The 23,125-nt window shown below is 34.1% G+C and overlaps 2 protein-coding genes across 3 annotated transcripts in view; one reads left to right on the top strand and one right to left on the bottom strand.

Moving 5' to 3' along the window:
• Positions 1-23,125, top strand: part of LOC129229430 (uncharacterized) — a 33,610-nt gene that overhangs the window by 3,667 nt on the left and 6,818 nt on the right. The window contains exons 2-3 of the mRNA XM_054863738.1: positions 18,193-18,231; positions 22,743-22,856. Of these exons, the coding sequence (XP_054719713.1) occupies positions 18,205-18,231; positions 22,743-22,856 (141 nt within the window). The 5' untranslated portion in view covers positions 18,193-18,204. The remainder of the gene's footprint in view (positions 1-18,192; positions 18,232-22,742; positions 22,857-23,125) is intronic.
• LOC129229431 (Golgi-associated plant pathogenesis-related protein 1-like) lies at positions 2,739-10,750 on the bottom strand. Of its 2 annotated transcripts, none has more exons than XR_008581099.1 (3): positions 6,730-6,938; positions 4,700-4,822; positions 2,739-3,219 (listed from the first exon to the last, which is right to left on the bottom strand). XR_008581099.1 is itself a non-coding variant. In XM_054863739.1 (3 exons), exons 1-3 carry the CDS (start codon positions 10,507-10,509, stop codon positions 2,954-2,956), a joined length of 405 nt encoding a protein of 134 aa, XP_054719714.1. In that variant the 5' UTR covers positions 10,510-10,750; the 3' UTR covers positions 2,739-2,953. The 2 variants fall into 2 exon arrangements, 1 of the variants encoding a protein (XP_054719714.1); XM_054863739.1 differs by lacking the exon at positions 6,730-6,938 and adding an exon at positions 10,494-10,750.

The following is a 23,125-nucleotide window of genomic DNA, read 5'->3' on the forward strand; positions in this document are numbered from 1 at the left end:
AGTGGTAGATGCGTTTACAAAATTTGTATGGTTTTATCCAGTAAAATCCACATAGATGCTATTGAAAAACTGCAGTTACAGAAAAATGTATTCGGTAGTCCATCGCGGATAATATCCGATAAAGGTCCAGCTTTTACATCTCAGATGTTTGAAGATTATTGTACTGATGAAGGTATAGAGCATGTTAAAATAACGACAGGAATTCCTCGTGGGAACGGACAAATTGAAAGAATTCATGCAATATTAATTCCAGTTCTTTCAAAACTTTCTCTCGATAACCCGCAGCACTGGTACAAACACGTAGCTACAGTTCAGAGAATCATTAACAGTAGCACAACCAAGAGTACTAAGTTCTTGCCAGACTAAGTTCTTCCCATTCGAACTTTTAATCGGAGTAAAGATGAAAAATAAAGAAGATTTGAGAATTCAGAAGTTGTTAGAAGATGAAATTGTTAAACGTGTTATGGCAGACAGAGAAAAACTACGAGAAGAAGCTAAGAACAATATCTTAAAAATACAGCAAGAAAACTGCCGTCAGTTTAATCGAAAGAGGAAAAACGCTCGCGAGTATAAAACAGATGACCTAGTAGCCATCCAGCGCACTCAATTTGGTCCTGGATTGAAACTGAAAATGAAATTTTTCGGACCGTATCGTGTGACAACAGTGAAGCCTCATGATCGCTATGATGTCGTGAAGATTGGACACCACGACGGACCAAACAAAACTAGTACAGCAGCTGACCACATGAAACCCTGGTCTACAAATATCCTTTAATGTTATGTTTAATTTGTTTTTTCTTATCTTATCAGTTTTTCTTTTAAGTAGATGTTCTGTAGATGTGATGCTGACGAGGACGCCAGTATTGCAGGATGCCCGATGCTGTGAACTTTCGTTTTGCAGTGTTGTTTTTTATTTGTGTAAAGAACTGTTGTACAAAGCGCCCTCTTGTGAGAGAAACTTTCCAGAGTGAGAAAACGCGCGCAAGAGAGAGGAGTCGGATGCTTGAGCGAAAGCAAGTAGTGTTCCAGACGGGAACTCTGTAGAAAATTATGTTGTAGTTCCAGATGGGAACTTATACTTCAGTGTCAACTATTTGTGTTTGTGTTCGTACTTGTACTTGAATGTTTAGTGTGAAATTAAATGTGAGTGTCGTTGAAGAGAAGGACTTGTCTTATTTGTGTAAGCAAATATATATATATATATTATATATATATATATATAGATATTAATTTGAATTTTTGGCATCTTGAATTCAAATTATGGTTTTCGCAATCACGAGCGTGTGTGTATGAATGCGCGTGTGTGTTTGTGCAGGCGCATGTGTTTCTGTCTGTGTGCAGGCATGAGTGTATATGTGTGTGTGTATGCAGGAGTGTGTGTTTGTGTTTGTGCGCAGGCATGAGTGTGTGTATGTGTGTGTAGGCGTGTGTGTGTAGGATATGGACAAAACCTGGAGCGATTTTCGCAAGAGGAGCAGCATCGTGAGGCCGGTCGACGCGACTGTGGTGCTGGCAGTGGGTGCTGGTGGGAAAATAAAATCATAGGACATCAAAACAGTCAAATGAAAGCAATAAGCAGTCGTGATTGCTCAAAAAAAAAAAAAGGACAATAGCAATTGAAGATCTCGGCCCAAAAAGGGGCCGCCTCCACTTTTTTCTGATTTCGCGTTTTACACATTGTAATAATAAAAATATTTTCTTTGATTTTGTACGAGAAAAAAACATCTCCAAATAATATTCCATGAGATACGAAAGGTAAGAAGCAGTAACAGGCTACGTTTCAAGAAAAAAATCAAAAGATCAGCATCATTATCAACTTTTTGAATTACTTTGCAAGTTAAGTATTATTTAACACGAAATTTGTATTGTTTTCTAAATAGAGATCCAAACAATATTTGTATTTTTATTGAAGACCTTTTTTTAAATATGTATTTAGAGCAACAACGGGACAGTTCCAATACATGACAAATAAAAGCAATCAATATTACAGTTAATTAATTAAAATATGATTGACACTGGCGCCAACTTAGAGCCAGCTTAAAATTGTTTTTTATTTTTTTTTTTATTCATGAAAGTTTTTTAAAAAGTGGAGCTGTCCTCTTCTTTGCAGCGAGATTTTCAAGTAAAAATGTATATTTTAAAATTGAGTAATGGAACTCAAATTGAAGGAAACAATAACTTACTGAAAATACCATGCCTTGCCTTCAATCCTCGAGCTGAACCGAACCAATGCTTCAGTCACTCGTCTGGTCAGTGATAATTCTATATTAGCTACCAGTTTCCTTGACACTCTTGGCTTTCTTAAGAGGTTTTCCACCTCCATCTCAGTCACTTCCTATGCCGGGTTGATGAGTGCTAATAAGCACGAAACTGCAGTCCTTGACTGGAAATGACTGAGCTGGCGGTGTATTTCATGCAATAATAACTGTTTGAAATACATGTATTTAAAATACAAAAATAAATCCAAAATCATACAAATGTTTAAAATGATGTGAAACATCCCACAAACATACCTAATTCATCTATTTATTCAGAAAATTTTGTTTAAAACACTTTCTATTTTAATTCTGCAAAGAACGAATGGACCAACAAGTAGGTCCCGTACTAACTAAGGAAAATATCATAAATTCCATTAAATTCACTAAAAATCAGAAAACTACTGTAAAATGAGCTTAGTTGCATTGACCTCTGAAGTCTAACTGATTTGACCTCCCAACACTAATCCCTCCATCCCGTCCTGTCTCAAAATTTAAAAATTTATCAAGCAGTTAACGTTTTTATTCATTTAGATAATGTTTCTAAGCATGACGAAATAGTTCAAAAGATCTGGAAACTTTAAAGGCATAAACTCTGAATTAACTCAAATTAATATTTTATTTTTCTTGTAAATCTGAAAAAAAAAATGCGACAACACAATATTATATTTTCAAAATAAAACAGAAAATTGTAGTTATTAGATATAAGCATCTTCTGATGTGATGCTGCGAAATCTTCCCGAATAAGTTCGAACAAACGATCTGTCATCTACAGACCACAAATCTGTGGATTTTAGTGATATTCTGGGATGGACATTTTTCTGAAACTCTCCAGGATAGTTGGAATTGCCTGCTGGATGGTTCCGCACAACCAAAAAGAGACGGGGCTCTCCGGGAACTGGGGCCACGCCCACTCCAATATGAGTGGTGCTCCGCCATATCATCTGAGTGAAGTGGAAAGCTCCTGAAAAGAAAGAACATTTTGAACAGTAAGGATTAGATAAAACACTAACAATATGGTATCCGGGTAGAATGGCACAAAAATTGCTTACTCCAAAGTTTTTTTTTTTTTTTTTTTTTTTTTTTAATACTCTTCCCAATGCATTTCTATTTTTCCTGAGAAAATTTTTGAATAACCAAAAAGGAATTACATGACAATTTTAGTTTTAAATAACAATTTATGTCAACATTCCACAAACCAAATTTGTAGTAGTATTAAATTATGCATACTTGCAATTGGGGAAGTAAATACATAATATTATTTTAATCTTTTTACACTAGTGTTCGGAATAAAGAGAATTTGAATATTTCGTAGAATTTCATGCAAAGAAATGGACGAAATGTAACTGCTTCAAGACAAAGATGCAAATCTTGTACGTCGAATACCGAAGCGGACAAGTGTGTGTGTGGGCGGAGCCAGTAGAGGAATAGGCGTCATATGCACGTATCTTAAAATGTGCATCTTGTTTGCTGGCGCTCCTTTGGGAAACCTCAAGGGTTTTTTCTTTCTTTCTTTTGTTTTCTCTTCTTTTTTTTTTTTGAGGGGGGGGGTGGCAGCAATCATTATTTTCCTATTCTAGTAGTAAAGAATGAGTAAACAACAACGTTTAGATAATGTTGCTAAGTGGAGAATTGGGGGAAGGGGAATGCTAGAAGCAAGCCGGTCTCAAGTCCAGATTAGCAGAGAATTCAGTTTAATACCCTGCGTTGGGGGGGGGGTGTGCAACTTATGAAGATAGTTCCAGGATACCATCGGACCCATCGAGAGAAGGCATGGGCAAGGTCGTCCAAGAATCACGACGGCCAGAGAAGAACTCCATATGTTTATTATAACGAGGCATATCAGGGACGCTATAACTTATCAGCTGTGTTGTGACTTGTGTGCGGCCACAGGAAACCGTGTTTTAAGATCGACTGTTTGCAGAAGACTCCATGAGAGAAGTTTGTTTGCAAGAAGATCTGCTGTTTGCATCCCGTTCACTGATATGCACAGGAGAGCCCGTTTAGCGTGGTACAGAGAGGATAAAGATTGAACCGGTATGGACCAATGGGCAACCGTTCTCTTCACTGACGAGTATAGATTCAGCTTAACCAATGATTTTCTGAAGAATATTTTTTTATGTAATGCATCATTAGTCGAAGTCGAGTCAGTTGCACAAATATTTTTTTTTTTTTGAACTTTTCTATTGTTACAAGGACCTGACTAACGCAAGGTCCTGCAGGTCCGCAACATTGGTACTGCAATTTGAAGGGTAACAAAATAAGGAAAAAAAATCCGCTTTCTTTGAAAACTATTTCTTTGAAAATAGGCTCAATTACTTGCGAAAGGAGCACCAAATTTTACTAACGCCTCGCCATAACCTTGCCGCTTTTTATTTGTAGAAAATGTACTCTTAAATGCTCAGGTTCAAACTACGAAGAAAGGAGTGGAGGTCTAGAATTACCTCTTCTCCATCGGGGCTCGGCAAAACTGTAATATTTGATCTCACGATACCAGTAGAGGGCGATGTCGTTTGCTCTCGAGGATGAAGTACGAAGATCAATTTCGTAGAGGTTTTCCCCGACATCTGCAAAAAACAACAAAGAGGAAGATTTAAAAAATAGTTATAACCGAATATTTTAAGTGAATCAGCGTAAAAATAGATATTCTACAATTTTGTTCTTTCACGGTAACTAACACAAAAATTTTTAAAATCTTTTCTAAAACTAAAAAATTAATATATTTACAAGAATCTTTATTAAATTAAAAATTAAAAAAAATGACCCCGAGAGACTTATCTCACATCAGGATGAACCTTGTGGACCACATAACACTAAAGTGTTTTTTTTTTTTCTGGATAATATTAGAAAATACGGAAAAGGACAACTATGTTTTGCTAATAGAAAAAGCAAAATCAGGAGAGAAAATTGAAAATTGTTTTAAAAGTCTTTCATGCTAATAGCCCAGTAACCACATCAGACCTTGTGTCAGATCCATTAGTTCTGTTTTTTGCTGAGTTGTTTATGTTCAGTAAATAATCTAAGTTTGACAGTAAGCGCTGAACGCAACCTTTTCATAAATCGGAAAAAACCGTGAAATTTTAAACTTCATTTCAGTTTTGCCGATTTTAAGCCTAAACGACTAGGTTTTGATAAAACCTACTACAAACGTTTTTAAAGTAGGTTAAATTTGCTACAATATGAATCTAGAACTCTCTCCGTAGGCCCAATAGTTTCCGAGATAAAGCATCAAAAAAAAAAAAAAAAGAAAGAAACCCGAACTTCGGAAGTTTTAAAAATATTTTGTTGTTTTGAATGGTTTTGTATCGGAAATCATTGGACCTATGGAGATAGTTCTAGATTCATATTGGGGCAAAACTAATCTATTTAAAAAACGTTCGTAGTAGGTATTAGTGAAAAAATTAGTCGTTTAGGGTTAAGATTGGAAAAAATAATAGTAAAGTCTAAAATTTCACGGTATTTTCGATTTTTGACCAGGTTACGTTCGGTGCTCGACTTCACAAACTTGGATTATTTGTTGGACCAATATCAGAAGCGACTCAGCAAGAAATCAGAATTACCGGATCTGACGCAAGTTACCCCCTCTCTCCTTTCAGGGGTTAAGGTTACAGGACTGTAAAATAAATTACAAGTATTTCATTTATTTAACAAATAGAAAATGGCGACAGGTAAAAATTTTAGGTCACTGAATCAACAACTCAGTTGTTAATAACTCTTAGTAAACAACGAAATCATTACCCATCGCGTGGATAAAAACTTAGAAGTGTATTTAAAATTTACTTTAAAAAGGTTATTATTCCAAGTAATTAAAATCCACAATATGAGACTTAGTTAAGAACACTCTCAGTCAAGTCGCTTTTCGGACAAAAAAAAAAAGATCAACATTGATTCATCCGTTTAGGAACTACAATGCTCAGGGGAGTGCACAGGAGGATGCAGTATCGAGTTTATGCGAAAAATGCAGTTCTGTCCACTTTTGCGGACATAAGAATGTTCATCATTCTGAGTGAAAGGTTGAAATGAAGTTTAAATTTAATTCATTTTTCAAACGAAGCTAATTCTAATCAAAATATGAGTTTAAATTTTTCAGAAAGGTAATTTGTTAAAAGGGGCATTAGTTGAACTAATTAAAAGCCTGTGAAAGACAAATTTAATGATGACAATATTTTTTAATACAGGCTTTTAAAGAGTTACTTGAGTCACTACAGATTAAGGACATTAAAAGTTATAACCTTTCGAGTAATTTAAATTTTATTCATTTTAAACGTTTTCTCAAAATGATCTTTCAGGGACAGATGCTCTTTTAACAGATCGCGAAACATTTACTACTAGGCCTCCCACTACTTCTATGAAAGTCACTGATAACTCTGAACATGTGACTCTGAAACACTTCAGCAAATTTTGTGAGCTTAATTCAGTTGCAGGTTATTAACAACATTATAACTTATTAACAACAAATTTTCATCTCAGTGACTTTTGATACTTTCACAGTACTCGAGATGTCCCTTGGCGGCAATCGTTTCCGCCCAATGCTATGCGCTATCCTCCAACTCCTGCATAACACTAACAGGTGGGCTGTCATGCAACTGACGATATCGGTTGTGAGCCGCCACCATATCCTTGCGGAACGCTTCTACGTCGAAAGATAATTCCCGCGGAGAAGGCAAGAAGCATGAGTCATTATCACTGTCTGAGAAACAAAATGAACAATAAAAAAATTTTTTGAAAAAAAAAATAGAACCGACTTCAAAATTGCTCTAAAAAGTGAAAAATAATTTTATTCTTTAAACAACATCGATAATGCTTTTAAACATAATTTTTGAAGTTGGCGCAAAAACAAAACGTAAAATCTAGTGTACCATGCTTCGCTCATATTTTTTTCAGAAAAGCATCCAAAGTTACGAACGAAACCTTTATATCTTATTCAAGTATGCTGTCATCAATGCATAATGTATGTGATAGTGAAGAAACTGGGCCTGGTTAAATTTATAGTTGTAGTTGAGTTATGGCTGTGAATGATTTTATCTATCGTTTTTGCGCCAACTTCAAAAATTATGTTTAAAAGCATTATCTCGATGTTGTTTAAAGAATAAAATTATTTTTTACTTTTTAGAGCAATTTTGAAGTCGGTTCTATTTTTTTTCAAAATTTTTTATTTCATTCTTTTTAGTGTAAATGTAGGTATTTCAGAAATAGTAAGCAGTTACCATCACGAAACTTCACCTTATTTTTTTCATAAAAATGCTCCATACTAAAAAAAAAAAAAACTATAAACACGCGTTAAACTTTAAGCGATCGGCACTAAAAACTTATCTTTGTTCCTCTCTGGAATTCATGTTTAGTTAATTTAGTTATAACCATTTAAGTATTAAATTGCTCATGATACAATCCTGTATTTTCTTACTTAGCCCCGATCATCTATTATTGGCATAGATGATAACGATAAAAATACTACTGTGTGTAGTTGAGGCAAACTTAATGGTAGCATTGTGAAGGCTAAGCAGATCCTAATCACTGCATCACCTCGCTTCCAGGTTAGGTTTACCCCTACTATGGAGCAATAGCACTGAAGAAAGGAAGATTTTGATAATTCACATAGGGTTACTATAAATCAGCAGGGTTACTAAAATAAAATTATTTACGCCAAAAATGAGACGACAGCGCCAGATTCCTCATTATCGAAATATCTCTTGAAGAAATTTGATGCTTGCTTCAGAGAAGCCTTCATTCAAAATTATCATTACAATTACTATTAATATTACTGTCGCATGGCACCAAACTTTCATAACAATGGGTTTAAAATTTAATCATTTAATAGGGAAATTGCATGAAATTTATTGTTTTTTGCCCATAACTTTTTTTCTAAAGGACAAATATGAACAAACAAAGTAATGGGACCTAAGTTGAACCATCTCCTATCCATTAAAAGAAGAATCATCAAAATCGGTTCACTGGGTGAGACGCTGTGAGTGGACCAAAAAAAAAAAAAAAACATACATACGGTATGAACTGATAACCGCCTTCTTTTTGAAATCGGTTAAAAAGACAAGTGTGTACCTGCAACCCAATCACGACTTTTTCTTTTCTCACTCCAGAGTTCCCCGTATCTGCCACTGTTTGTGATTTAACCAGTTGAATGGGACCCGGAAGACAACTCTAATTTTTGATCCATATTTTGTGTACATTATGCATTAGCATTTGTTCATTAAGCACTTGTACATCTCTGAGCATTCCCATTTTGTTTTAAAAATAAACTTTTATTCATGGTACTGTTTAAGTTGTAGAAGAATCGAAATAACTAAATTTAAAAATTATACAATTGTAATTCTGATGTTTGGCCCTCGATTATGCTTGGAATAAGGATCCCTGACCTTTATTATTATTTGTTACACATTATAAATTTATGAAATTTGAGTGTCACAATTTTCACACAAATGCATAGTAAAGCAATAAAATAATAGTTTAAAAAACTAAAAAAACACGCTTTCGTAACAAAATGAACTAAAAAGTGAAAAATAATCTTTGGATGATAGTAGTTGACCAATCACTTAATTTTAATGTAATACAAAAAAGCGTGGGGTGCTCTCTCTATTTACATTTTTAGTTGGACAACAAATGGAAGAAATTCAAGACAACTGATAAGAAGCCCCCCACGCTTTTTTGTATTACATTAAAATTAAGTGATTGGTCAACTACTTATGTTGGAGAATTATCAGGCGACGAAATTATTTATAAAACGAGTGCGAGGTAATATCTTAAAGTTAAGACAAGGGCACCCCGATGGGAAGCTACTGTGAGTCATCGATGTATGTTTGCGGAAATCATATTTAAATTACTTTGAAAATTTGAGATGCATTTATATAAAAGTTTTGTTCAACAATGGTCTGATCAGCAAAGAATTTCCAATTAAAGGCTCACCTAAATTTTGGCATGAAATTAGTTAAAAACAATTGTATTTCATGTTCTAATTACCTTGGAACATTGGAACAAATTTTGTCTGATACAGAAAAATTAAAGGTTTTGTAGATATTTTTAAATAATTTTTGTGAGCATTTTTTAATGTTTTTTTTTAATTTTTCCTTTTTCCACATTGTTGAATTTATGGCAAAATATTGATTAAAATTGGAGGAAACTAACAATTGAAAGAGTTCATTAATTAATTTGATTATAGAATATTGCATTGTCATCGGGTCTGAGGTCGCGTGCCAAATTTCACAAGAATCCGATCGCAGGAAGTGGGCGAAATTTGAGCTGCAAAATTCCGTTACAAGATACATACAGGTGAAGCTAATAAAAGCGTGTTAAAAAAAATGATGTTTGAATTTCTAATATGAGCTCGAAATATATGCAAAAAGTTATATCAGATATCTTCGTCTGATTTTTGAAACTAATAAAGCTTATATAAGCTTGTATAAATGTATGTGTGTATCGGACCTGGAATTGTTCAAAAATAGGACTGGGAAACAAAAGGTTTAAAACCACTAGTTTGGAAGATAATTCTGAGAAATTTCCCTTTTTTTGTCTTATTTAAATCAATTTTTCAATTTGCTGTTCGACATGTTAATAAAAAATTTTATATTTGTCCTATTTATAAAAAAAAATGTACAACTTGATGAACTAAAATTAAAAAACATATGGTGAAAATTTTGACGAAAAACGTGTAATTATTGGATAAGTAAAAATTGCATTCTGTTGCAGTTATTAAAGAAATATTTCAATAATATATAGTATATATTTCATGCAATCTTTTTAACACTATAAACGAGAGGCTCAGGGTGCCACAGACTGGGATACTCGGAATTTTCAGGGCTTTTAATTAAAAAAAACTTCGATTTTAGCTTTAATAACGCAATTTTAGGCCATTTTTTTTAAATGTTCGGGCAAAGGTGTAGGGATACCTTCCCATTTTAAAACGACTTCAGTTATTCAAAGTTTTTGTTTTCTGTTATCCCTTCAGTCATAATCATATCAGTTAGTCGAAGTTTCACAACAAAAAAGAATTAAAATATTAAACTTTCCAAAACGTGCGACTAAAAAAGAACAAACTTTGCTATGCTTTAATAATTTTTTACTCAAATTTAAGTTTCGGCCATTATTAGAAAGAAATCCCGTTACAACAAACTTCAAGGGACAGTAAATTTTCTTCGTTGTGACTGGGCTTTCATTGTAATGGAAATTAAACTGACGGGATTTCACTGTATCACCAAAAACTTTCACATAGTAAAAGAAAGTACTTACTGTCGTTGGAATACATGCTGTAGTTCTGATGAAATAGAACTCGCCATTTCCAAACTTCCGTTTCTCTATTCCCGTGATGTCCGGTGGCATACTTATTGCATTTCCTTCTAGTTATTTTTTTTAAAGTTTCCTCTGGAGATTATTTTTACATTCTATTGAATGATGTAGAATGTATGCTACTAACTGTAGCATCCAGGGCCGCCGAGAGCCGAGGCAGGGACCCCTTGTCAACTTGGTTGCCGGTCAACTTCCTTCTTAAAACTCAAACTTATACCATTCTGACTCCAACAAGGCCCCTAGCTTCCGAATGTGCTGGTATGGCTTCTCGTCTGGTCTGGTAACATCAACGACACAAATTAATTGATTTTTAAATGATAAACTAACGGAAACTTCATAAAGTAGAAAAAGATAGCTCAAAGAATCTTTTTAAAAATAAAGCAATGAGATGACAGAAATGTGTTTTACACAAACTTTTTACCAATATGATGCGTTAAAAATGAATATTTTTAAAAACCTCTTAAAACCACTAAAAACAGAGGATGATCTAATTGACTAGTAATTCATAAAGGTGGCAGTCACTCAAGTTCAATCATGTTGAATGTGTAGATTCAAATTGAAACTCATTTTTCCATATCCGGCAATCCTCATTCCCCCAAATATTTAACTATTAAGATAAATTTTTCCATTAACTCTCAAATTAACAGAAAAATATCAATCCAGTTACTTTGGAAAGAATTCAAAACTTGCAACCAAGTCAAAATGTTGCAAAAACTTCGGTAGAAAACAAGATGTGAGATTAGACTAGCTTATTTTGTAAGAGATGGTGCAAATGAATAACATTGATTATATTTTCTTCAAAATAGACGGCCACTGTACTTTATGTACAATTTGAACTTGAAAAGTGTTTGCTGATGAGCGCATCATTACCCCCATTCATACACTTAGGAAGATGAAAATAAATCAAGGTGATCTTTCAGCAAGGATTAAGTTTTAAGTTGGTAATTTACAGTTTCAATTTTTGTTTTGAGTAACGCCTAGAAAACATGAAAAGAGCAGCTTTAATTTGTTGCTAAGTTTCTAAATGTATTTAGGATAAATGATCTTTGAGCGGAGGTTGAAAGTAGGGGCTCAATACTCCACTTCCTCTTAGAAAGCTTGTCATCAATGTCAGTGAGTCGATTATAAAACATTAATTGATTTGACCGTCACGTTACATAAAAAGATGTTTCAAAATTTACTTCTTTTGAGCGGATAAATTGCTTTTAGCTAGGTTTCTGGGCTTTGAAGTTGTCCTTGTTGGTCCTTTCCATTTCCGGAAGGTGCTTTAGAATCTTGGTGCAAATATTTTTGACTTTGTCAACTGTTTTAAAATGATGTCTTTTCTAGCCAGTTTAGAAATAATGGAACAAGAAAAGGTTTAGGAGAATCATTGCAGGACTGTAGAGGTGCTAGGGAATCATTGCCACTTTTGAAACGGTCAAATTGCTGGTCACCCATTTTTCACGCCTGCAGATTCTTCGGCACATTCTCTGGAACATCACTTTCTATACTACGTTCACGGGAAAGATAGACCAGAAGTAAACGAACAGGTTGCCAGGTTTGCAACTATGCCATTTTTGAGGACTTTTTCCTGAAACCTGAAATTTAAAAAAAAACTATAGTTCTCTCATTCGATATCCGCTTGACAACAGTTTGTTCTGGTCAAAACCAAACACGTGATTGACGTCGCCAAATGGTGCATTTCTTTGTTTACATCTAGTATATCCTGCTTGTGAACGCAGTATGAAATGTTTAATGGCAGTGAAATTCAATGGACATTCAAACGAGTTCAGTTACACATTTTCGTCTATGGTGGTTGTTAATGCCTTCCAGAGCTTGGCAACCTTGAAGGAAAATATCTATCTCCTAAATTGCTCTACCAGGCCTGTTTTTTAGGGACGTGTGAAGAAGGAACCCCCCCCCCCTTCTTCGGCTTTGAGAAATCAATGAATTTAATGATGTGGGTGAGTAATTTTTGCTTTTCGATAAAATATGTATTAACTCCCCTCCCCCTTCTGAAAAAGAAATTTAAATGACGGGTGTGTGCGGCGTGAGATTTATGAAGTAAACTCTTTGTTTGATTTAGAATAGTCAATTAAAACACTTGAGTTAATAAACACCAAGCAAACAAACTATAATGCAAGAAATATTTGGTAACTAGCTTAACATTAGTAAGTACGATGTATAAATTCGCAAAAAGTAAGTGTTACATGTTCTAATTCTGTATATGGAAATATTCTTCGAATTTCGAAAAAATCTGCAGAATTTTCTGAAATTCCAAAACACATCTTATTACGTCTCAAAAAATCGTCTGAATTTCAAAAATATGATCAAAAAAAAAAAAAAAAAAAAAGAGAAAAAAAAAGAAAAAAAAGGAATAAAATCGAAGCTTTTGTATGCACTGTAATAGAAAAAACAAAAACATTTTGTCCTTCCCTCTATAACAGCGCCAGGGAGTTCATCTGTATTTATTAACTTCAAATTCGGTTTTGCTTTCTGAAAACCGTGACTCATGAGGTCATTTTTTTTAAAGCTAATTGCATCAGCCTTTTTTATCTCTATTTTCTAGGATTTAGGAGGGGGAGAGTTCCGGAGTCCACGTCACTCTTCACGTGATGCGTGCTGATAGCTATGTGAAACTTCCTACTCGCGTAAGTTGTTAGTTCATGGGCTTGACCAACGAGGATTAGCTAAACATTGGACTGAGTATGAGAAAACCTTTTAGACATCCTTAAACTAGTAAGCATTTTTTTTTTTTCTTTCTTACAGTTCTGTGTAAAAACTTCATATAAAATATTTTAATGACTGTATGAAATTAGAGAAAATTATAATCTTTTATTATCTCTATATACAATTAAAAAAAGTAAAGTCAAAGAAACTGTCAAAGGGTGTTTGCGGCTTGATTGCGTCAAGGAAACCCCGTAGAACCTACACCCTTGAAAACGTGTACAAAATTATTTCGAGATCCGGAGATTTGCACCCGTTTTTTTTTTTTTTTTTTTTTGTTTTTTTAAATTTCGAACTAGTTTTTTTTTTTTTTTTTTGAGCAATTACGATTGCTTATTGTTCTCACTTGACTGTCATTGGTGTTAAGCTGATTTTATTTTCCCCCCGTCTCGCTCTGCAGCACCACCGTCGCGTCGGCCGGCCGCCTCACGATGCTGCTCCTCTAGCGAAAAACGTCTCTAGGTTGTGTCACTTACTTGCCGACACACACACACACATACACCTACACACACATACACCTATACACACAAACACATACACACACGCATACACCTACACACAAACACATACACACACGCATACATACAGACACCTACACATACACACACAAACAGATACACACCTACACATACAGACAAATACCCACACATACACATACCCCCCTCCGCACAAACACACATACACACAATTACCCTACACATGCCTACACATATACAAACTTACCCCCCCCCCACACACATAAACACACACGCCTACATACATACAAACACACACACTCGTGATTGCGAAAAACATAATTTGAATTCCAGGTGTCAAAATTCAAATTAATTTTTATTTATTTATTTTGTGATTAAAGTTTTATGCTAAAATTTCACACAAATTGCTTTTTGAAGAACTGAAAACTTTTCCACTCCTCTTAACATTCCGTGGCAATCGAAAGAGTTTTTATTTTCTGCATCATATTAACCCTGCTGCTCTGTGTTCGGGTCAACATATTTTATTTCAATAACTAACACCGCATTTACTCGTATGATCTATTTTCAAATTCAGTTATGATTAGAAGTTGTTTGTTCTATTGGAAAATATTAAACATAAAACACTCACTTTCTATATTTTTTTTATTTATTTAATCCAAGAAAACATAAAATAAAATGTTAATATACTATTAATAGCAGTTTTATTCAAAAAAAAAAAAAAAAAAAAATACGATTGTGGTGGCTTTTTTTTATTTAAAAGAAACTTTTCAGTTTAAAAAGAAGCGTAGAAAATTTTATTACTGGACAAATAGTTTACTATTGATATTTTTATGAGACATACAAAATTAGTTACATGTTCATGAGCTTATTTTCAAGAAAAAAAAAATTCCATTGTTGAGTAACTGGCAGCATTTTGTGCATATTGGATTTAAATGTATTCGCCACACTTATGAATACATCTTGTACGTTTTTGTCTGATTTGCACATAAATAGCAACGAATTATTTTCTGTTTATGCTTTCCAAATCCCAAGTTTCGGGAGCAGAACTTACATACATCGTCTTTTGATTGCCTTTACACATCTCACTAATTTTTCAGCTGCTTCTTGAGATGGCAATGCGTCTTTTCTACATGCTCTTACAGTAAAGCCATATATCAATTTTGGTGCTCTATAAGAATTTTATGTCGTGTGTAAGATGTTTCTTTCCTGCCGACATTAGGATTTGCTGCACCAAATAGTATCAACGCATTTGCCTCTGAAATATCGAGATCTTTATAAAATACCACTATCCTTCACATGTTTATCTTAACTGTACAAGTATAGCAAGAAATTATCTTATCTAAGGTGTATACATAGGCTTGCCCGATTTCTGAAATATTCAACCAGGACACGGGAATGTACCTCCCCCCCCTGTCGCGAGTATTCAGAAGGGAACATATCCCTAGTTGGTTTTTAGAGAGTAGTTCATTATCATTGCTATGGTATTTATAAATGGTTACTAAGTATGAATCCAAACCAGGGGTAATAATAAATGAAACAAGCAGATAAGTTTAAACATTTTATTTCTTCTATGCTTATATTTATAAGCTGCTTTCGTAAGGAGAAACACTTTGAAGGAGGAATAAAAATTAGAACTTTTAAAAATAAGAGTTAATTGAGTTTTCTTTGCAATCGGAATCAACTGTACCTAATTTGAAAGTACATCTAGCTTCATTTGAAAACGATTTGAAGAATCTCGGTTCAATTAATTGAGTTTGATGAACTGTATGCAATATTCAGAAACAAAATAACATTTGTGTTGTAACAAAATTGAAAGTTGGCTAATGTGCAAAAGACAAATAAAAACTATGAACGCTTTTTATATAACTTACCGTATACGCATATGTGTAAGGCTGTCGCAATGTCAAAAAAGTAAGGGAGCGTTTGAAATTGATGGCCTCTTAAATATTTCAAAGGTTTCTGAAACACTGGGAGAGATATTGTGGGTAAGTTTTCTGGTTTAAGAGGAAGTCACAACTAGGTCTAAGTATTTACAATATGAACTTAATCTTGAGTAGAATATTCATTTCATGAGCGTGGGGGGGGGGGGGTTCCCTTCCGGAAAATTTGTGGTCTTAAAAATGCATTTTAGATGAGCTTTGATGATGTTTGGGGGAGAAGAGGTTCGGCAGAGGTCCCACGTTCATTTTCTGAAATTGGAATGTTAGAAACGCAAATGTTATCTCCTAATACGTTATGGCTTGTGGGAAGTCTGCAGGAAACTTTCGAAATTGTAGCTCTTTTAGGCGCAGTTTTGGACTAAATTTTGTGATGTTACAAGGAGAAGAGGATAGAGGGTCCACCACCGGAAATTTTTCTAATTTACAGTCTTAAAAAGGCATTCTAGATTATCTTTGTTCTAGAAAGTGTTAGAGATTAAAATGGTTCGAGGGTTCCCTCCCGGAAATTTTCAAAATTTAACTCTTAAAAATGCATTTTTATTCATCTTCAGATGACCCAGGGATGTTCATCTAGGGAGGAAGGGTCATGAAACAGGATGCGCCATTGAAAGTTTTAGGGGGTGTATTAAGGGGTATTTTTCACTTTTTAGAAGGCTCTTTTTTTTGGGGGGGGGGGGTCTTTGAGATATTTAAGGGGTGCGCCCTTGATCTTAAAGGGGTATGCATCTCTGACAGAACCAGCAATTTTTTGAAATAGGAGCTCTACAAATGCAATTAAAGCTACTTTTTAGAAAGCTGTCACAAAAATAAAAATATTTAACGAATAATAATTAATCTGTGAATCTCTTTTTAGTTTTGAAGGCGCTTCCCAGTAACTTTATTACTTAGTACAACTGCAGAAATTTAAGTTACACAACTTCAATATTTTCCCACAAATCTCACCTCCAACTTCATAGTTGATTTCTTTAATAATATCAAGCTTTCTCATGTCCGAACACTAACTATATTTTATCCATTTTCTCGCTTTTAATATACTTTTAAGTCCATCAGGATTTCAGTACCATTTATATTTTTTAGAAACTCTTAAATGCATTTTGGAGGTCTCCCAGAAGGCTGTCAGCCTGCGCAAAAGCTAAATCCCCCTCACCCCGCTGTAGTGACACAATTCTGTTTGATAAATTTAAAAAAAAAAAATGTTAGGGGGAAATTTCAGAACTGAAGTATCTATTTTATAATTGGGTGCTTAGTTTAGTTGATTTTTGGACTGGCGTTGTAAAATAAATTTCATATCTAGGTTTGGGTGGGAAATAGTATGTTAGTGTAATCAGTTATTTTTTGCTTTTTAATTCCTAAGTGTTCTTTGAAGGCGGTTTTATTTTTATTTAAAAGTAATTTATTTCGTTTCTTCATTCCCCTGAAATGACACAAGCTTACCAGTAAAACAGTTAAGTTGCCAAATCGAGTTCAGCCGTGTCACAATAAAACCTTTCCCTGCATGTTAAACATTACCAAACATATTTTCAAATTATCATGCCGTGGCGTGAGTTTCATTGTTGAAGTACGCGAGTTACTAGAACAACGTTTACTATTTATATGAGGATTCTCTGAATTTTAAACTTCGGCTACTACTGATGTATTTGAATAGAAGGAACTACTATGCATCATAATATATAAAGTCTCAACTTTCCGAAGAAACTTTTTTTCTTTTAAAGAATAGTGACTCGTGCGTATTGCGGGCATGACTGAAAATGAGATGTTCAATTCAATGTCAGTTTGGCGATATTTAAAGAATCTCTAGTAGAAATAACATTAAAATTTCAAGGAGCCAGTTTCTACGATTTTTCGAAGTTATTGTGACAGCTAATGGCCACACCAAATTTTCAAAATTATACAAAGATATCATTGCATTACACATCAAATCCGCTTATTACGCATTCCATCTGCACACTAAGTAATTTTTCAACAACTACCACGTAACTCTCTCTTACCCGAATGCGCGTGAGCGACGCAGAGGAGGGTAATGTGTTTATGAGTCTATGTATGTATGTTTGTTCCTACGTGGCGTCGTAGAGGCTAAACGCCTTGATCAGTTTCGGTGATTCTAATGTCAATCGATTTTTCTTAACCTTGGGAGTGTCATTAAACACATGACAGTAATCAAAATCACCATATCAACAACCAGTCGCCATATTGCCAGTTTGGGCGACAAATGCAGGTAGCGTTTTCGCTGCCTGAATTTTCTTAATAGCACGTTTAAAAAAGTCAATTTAGTTCAAGCGCCAAGAATTCGCAAGTCACAAACCTCGCTCAATTTTGGTGATTTTTTTTAACGCTTATTAAAGGCATGCTGCGCTTACATATTTTTAACCTAGCTTTCGACCTCAGCGTTGCTAGTATTTTTAGCAGCAAAGTTAAAATGGTCAATAATTATATGGAGGCTATGTGTGTTTGTGTGTGAGTCTATTTTATAAGTTTAATATGCTAAACATTTCAATGAATCAATCCTTTCATTTTTAGGAATCATTTGACATGTCTACTAGTAACTCAAGAATAATAGTAAGTATTTAAGAATTTTATGATTGCTGTCCTCTATAACCGCAAATCATAGCTCCTTATTAACCAACCCAAAAATATCCGGGGTTTAGCCTATTCTTCAGGAATCCTTGGTTTTAAACTTTATTGCATGCTTACATATCTACATGTAACGAATATTATGAGCAAAGCCGGAGGAAAATTTTAATTGGTCACTATACTAACCAATGCCCGCTTTCGTTTTAATAACGTTTTAAAAAACTTTTTAAAATATTCCTTAAAAAATAGTTATTTTAAAAAATTTAGCTCTAAACTATAAATATCTGGATCATTTTACTCTGTTCTCTTAAAGAAAACTGATATGAACCCCATACTGCTTCCTTGTACGCCTATTATTTAATTGATGTTTTTTAATAACTCAGAATAATGACAATGCTTAAAAAAATTACTACAAAAACATTATATTTTACTTCCCTGAAAAATTTATTAACTGAATAATAGGTTATGGAACCAATTTTAATGCAAATACATTCATATTGCGAAGTAAATTAAATATTGATACCATAGTAGTGTATACTATATGTATAAAAAATGCGGAGAAAATAAGCAAATGGAGTTGTGGTAGTATTACATGATAATAATATCAAAGAAGATTTAAATCGAAAAAAAAAATAGTTTAATTCAAATTTAAGTTTGAATTTTTGACAAAAATCTTATTTTATTAAACAGATGAAATCACATTAAAAAAAGTTTAACTACTCTTTATGCATCGAGCATAAAGAGTATCTTAAAATCAGGCGGTTGCCCAACTTTCCCGTAAAAGTATCACAAATGATGAAATGCCATTCACTGATGCCATTCACTGATGCCATTCACAGAGCACAATATTCAATTCGCATCTTTACTCACGTGTATTGGCAAAGATATGGTTGATAGCAAGCGTACAGCGCAATTTTAATTCTCTTCTTGATTATCATAACGTTTAAACGCGATAGAAAGATGCGCCAAAGAGCATCATTGACTTCATCAAGACAACGAAATGTTTGAAAAATCGGACATTAAAAAAAATAATTAAAAAATAACTGTTGTGAAAATGAAAGTATTTTCTGAGTCCATGTTATTATTATTTTTTTTTCCTTTTCTGTCAATTTCAGTGACTAAAAGTACTACTTTTGACTGAAGGAAACAACCCCATTCGCGAATTATAACGCTTTTTAAAGCAGATTTTAAATACATCTAAGCCTTAATTCAGCGATTAGTAATCGAATTCATTGTTGGCCGACAAGGAAATTAAAAGCAATGATTTAAAATTTTTATCTGTTGCCAGTTTCTATTTGTGAACAAATAAAATACTTGTAATTGGTTTTTAATAGTATAAGTCCATAGATTTCCGGTCCATTACCAGGGTTGCCAGGGGCTAAATGGTGTCCAAAAATGAGTAATTTACCCTCATCGAGTTTCCACATAAGTTGCATAAAAAATGTAGGTAAAAATATTACAAAACCGATGGTATAGGGTTGCCTAAGCAAAAATGCTCCTATCATAGGGTTGCCGCTATTTAAAGTTTCAATATTGAAACTTCGAACAACGGCAACCCAACAGCGGCAAAGGACCGGAAAAGGCAAGCAACCCGATTTTAACGTTTTCTTCACAGCTTTTACTCTTCATATATGACAACACATTTTTTGGAAACTCGATGAGGGTAAGTTACTCATTTTGGAGCACCTTGAGCCCCTGGCAACACTGATTAGTTCACACGCAACAGGAAGGCAACCTTAGTTTAACGTTTTCTTTGCAGCTTTTACTCTTCATTTATGACAAAAATTTTTGAAAACTCGATGAGGGTAAATTACTCTTTTTTGGGCACTTTTTAGCCTCTGGCAACCCAGCTTAGGGGCCGGAAAAAGGTAGGCGACCTTACTTTAGTGTTTTATTTACAGCTTTTACTCTTCATTTATGGCAACAATTTCCGGAAACTCGATGAGGGGTAAATTATCTCCCTCATTGAAAACCTTTTATCCCCCGACAACCCTGCTTAGTAGGCACCGGAAAAAGGTAGGCAACCTTAGTTTAGCTTTTATTTCTATCTTTTACTCTTCATTTATAATAAAGATTTTCGGAAACTCAATGAGGGTAAATTACTCATTTTCAGGCACCTTTCAACCCCTGGCAACCCTGATTAGGTACGTGAAAGAGGCAAAAATTCTTACTTTCACGTTTTATTTACAACTTTTGCTCCTCGTGTTATGGTAACAATTTTAGGATCTCGATGAGGGTAGGTCAAGCTTAGTGGGATCTCGTACGGATTTTTGTAGTGTGGAGCATTTATATCTGAAAATAAGGTTAAGTTTCGTGATGGTAGCATCATACTATTTATGAAGTACATTTATACTAAAAAAATTAAATGAAAACATTTTTGGGAAAAAAAAGAGCTGACTTCAGAACTGCCTGAAGTGAAAAATAATTTTATTCTTTAAACACCATCGATAATACTTTTAAATATGAATTTTGAAGTTGGCGTGCTTCAATACCACTCGCATTCAATAAAAATTGGTGACAGCCAGAGGCGGCGAGTGGGGCTTATAAGTGCGGGGGCACATTTTTTTTAGGAAGGTGAAGACTATTTTAAGCTATCTTGAATGATTAGGGGGGGGGGGGAGGCTTTTGATGTTCTCTCGCGTAAATTTTTTGGAACTGTAGTTTAGTGGAGTTTTGTCAACGTTTGAGAAATGAACAGGGGTTTTCAGGGTTGTCCCCATAATGTTTTTTTTAAATAAAGTCTAATTATAATAATAATTTCAAAAAAAAAAACGAAGAAGTTTGGACTATCTTTAGGATAAGAAAGGCTCTTCCCGGAAAAAAAAATCTTAAACTGATGCAAGGGCACCCATATGAAAAATTGTAAGGAGGTGGTGGAGCTCCGATATTTTCCCCATGGTTTAGCAGGATATTTTCCCCATGGAAACTGATTTTAGTGCAGATTAGAGTTTTTAAAATTTGACGTTTTTAATAACTTATTCATTAACGGCTGGAGAAGAAATGTTTTTACATTTTTGCAAAGAAAAAAGTACTGAAAAAAGAAAGTTCTAATTTCTGAGGGGGGGGGTGCTTTGAGCCCCCTTTTGCCCCCTTCCCCCGTATGGGCACCCTTGAACTGATATCTTAAACACACAAATTAAAGCCAACTTTAGTAAACTTACAGCAAGGGGTTTGGGGTTCTCTCCCATTAATTTTGCGTTAAATTAAAATTCTGCGTCCCATTAAGAAGTTTTAAACATTTTTTAAGAATCTTTCCAAACGTTATTTCAGAAAGAGGAGCAAAGCTATTCGGAAGTTCTACCAGTACTTTTTTTCTTTTGAACTGATGAAATCCTAAGAACTCAGTCTTAAACTTCCTTTGGGGAATTCAGAAAAAGATCTCCGGATTTTTTTTTTTTTTCATTTAGGTCATTTTTGAATTTAAAGAAAAGAGGGAATGCGCTCAGAGATTTTCTTTTGGAAAATGTTTAAAATTGAAGTTTTGAAACTGAAATTTTAAACAGTATTTGGTGACGGTAATGTTGGGGTAACCTCACCCAGAATGTTTTGAAATTGAAATCTTCATGTTGAGGCAATCTTTGATCATGAAAAAAGTGCAGGAGCATTTGCCCGCCACCCTCTCCCCTTGCCCCCTCGATTCACCGCCACTGATGACAGCATGTTTATGAAAAGATATAAATGGTTCTTTCCTAACTTTGAGTGGTTTTTCGAGAAAATATGGACTATGAACGTGAAGTATATTAACACATATGAGTTATGACAACACATGATTTTAGCTTTCATTTTTGCGCCAATTTCAAAAATTATTTTTAAAATTATTATGAATGATATTCATATATATATATATATATATATATATATATATATATATTCACTTTTCAGAGCAATTTTTATATTTGGTTTTATTGTCGATCAGTTTTGAAGTTGTTCCCCCCCCCCCCACCCAAAAAAAAAATGTTTCCCCACCAATACTTTCCCATACAGTTTTTATGCAATTTAAGATCATAGACGCGAAGAAGAAAAATCACCTCTCTTCATATTTGAAAGTACAATTCTTTACGTTTACCATTCTCGTTTATGTAAAGGCTAAAGAGCTATTCAATTCATTTAAGAATTATTGCTCCTAAAGCCTTAGTTTCAGTTATTAATAAACATCGATTATTTAACAGACGTAAAAAGAAGTTGGGCTTCGAATCAGAACTTTTAGTTTTGCGAAATGCATACGCACTTATTATACCAGAGGTGAATTGTAAACGGAACGAAGTTTTGACTCCAGTTCACCCCTGGCCGCTTTTTTAGAAAAATAAATTCCCCTTTCACATAAAATTAGTCATATTTTAGGATTAAATTACCTCTCTTAGACGTTTTGGAATTCACTCTTGATGTGTACTATATGTATGTGCGTGTGTGTGTGCGGGTGAACGAAATGGTTTTCAGCTCTTTAATGTCAAATATTTTCATGAAACAAAATATTGCATTTTGATTTTTGTTTTCAGATTGGTCTGGAAGACCGACAGGGCCGAATTAAAACATTTTTCGAAGAAGATGCACCCTGTTCTCACATAGGAGAAAATTGGGGTGGATACATCGTTAAGTTTATTCGCTATAAAGTAAGTTTGGAAATTAGTACTATATATAACAAGAAGATCCGTCCAGAACTAAACGTGACTATTTTCATGTATATCAACATCGACTTTCTAGTATCTAATCAATTTTCGCATAGTTAGACTACAAATTATTTCCAACGCACTTTTTTAACATTTTAACATGATTTCTAGAAACTAAATATACCTCGCTCCCCTGATGAAATAGATATGTAAAAAAATAATAAACGAACATGTAAAGTACCGTAAACGCGGGCTACTTTGGCAGCGGTTCT

Source organism: Uloborus diversus, chromosome 9 (genome assembly GCF_026930045.1).
Source record: "Uloborus diversus isolate 005 chromosome 9, Udiv.v.3.1, whole genome shotgun sequence".
Taxonomy (NCBI): domain Eukaryota; kingdom Metazoa; phylum Arthropoda; class Arachnida; order Araneae; family Uloboridae; genus Uloborus; species Uloborus diversus.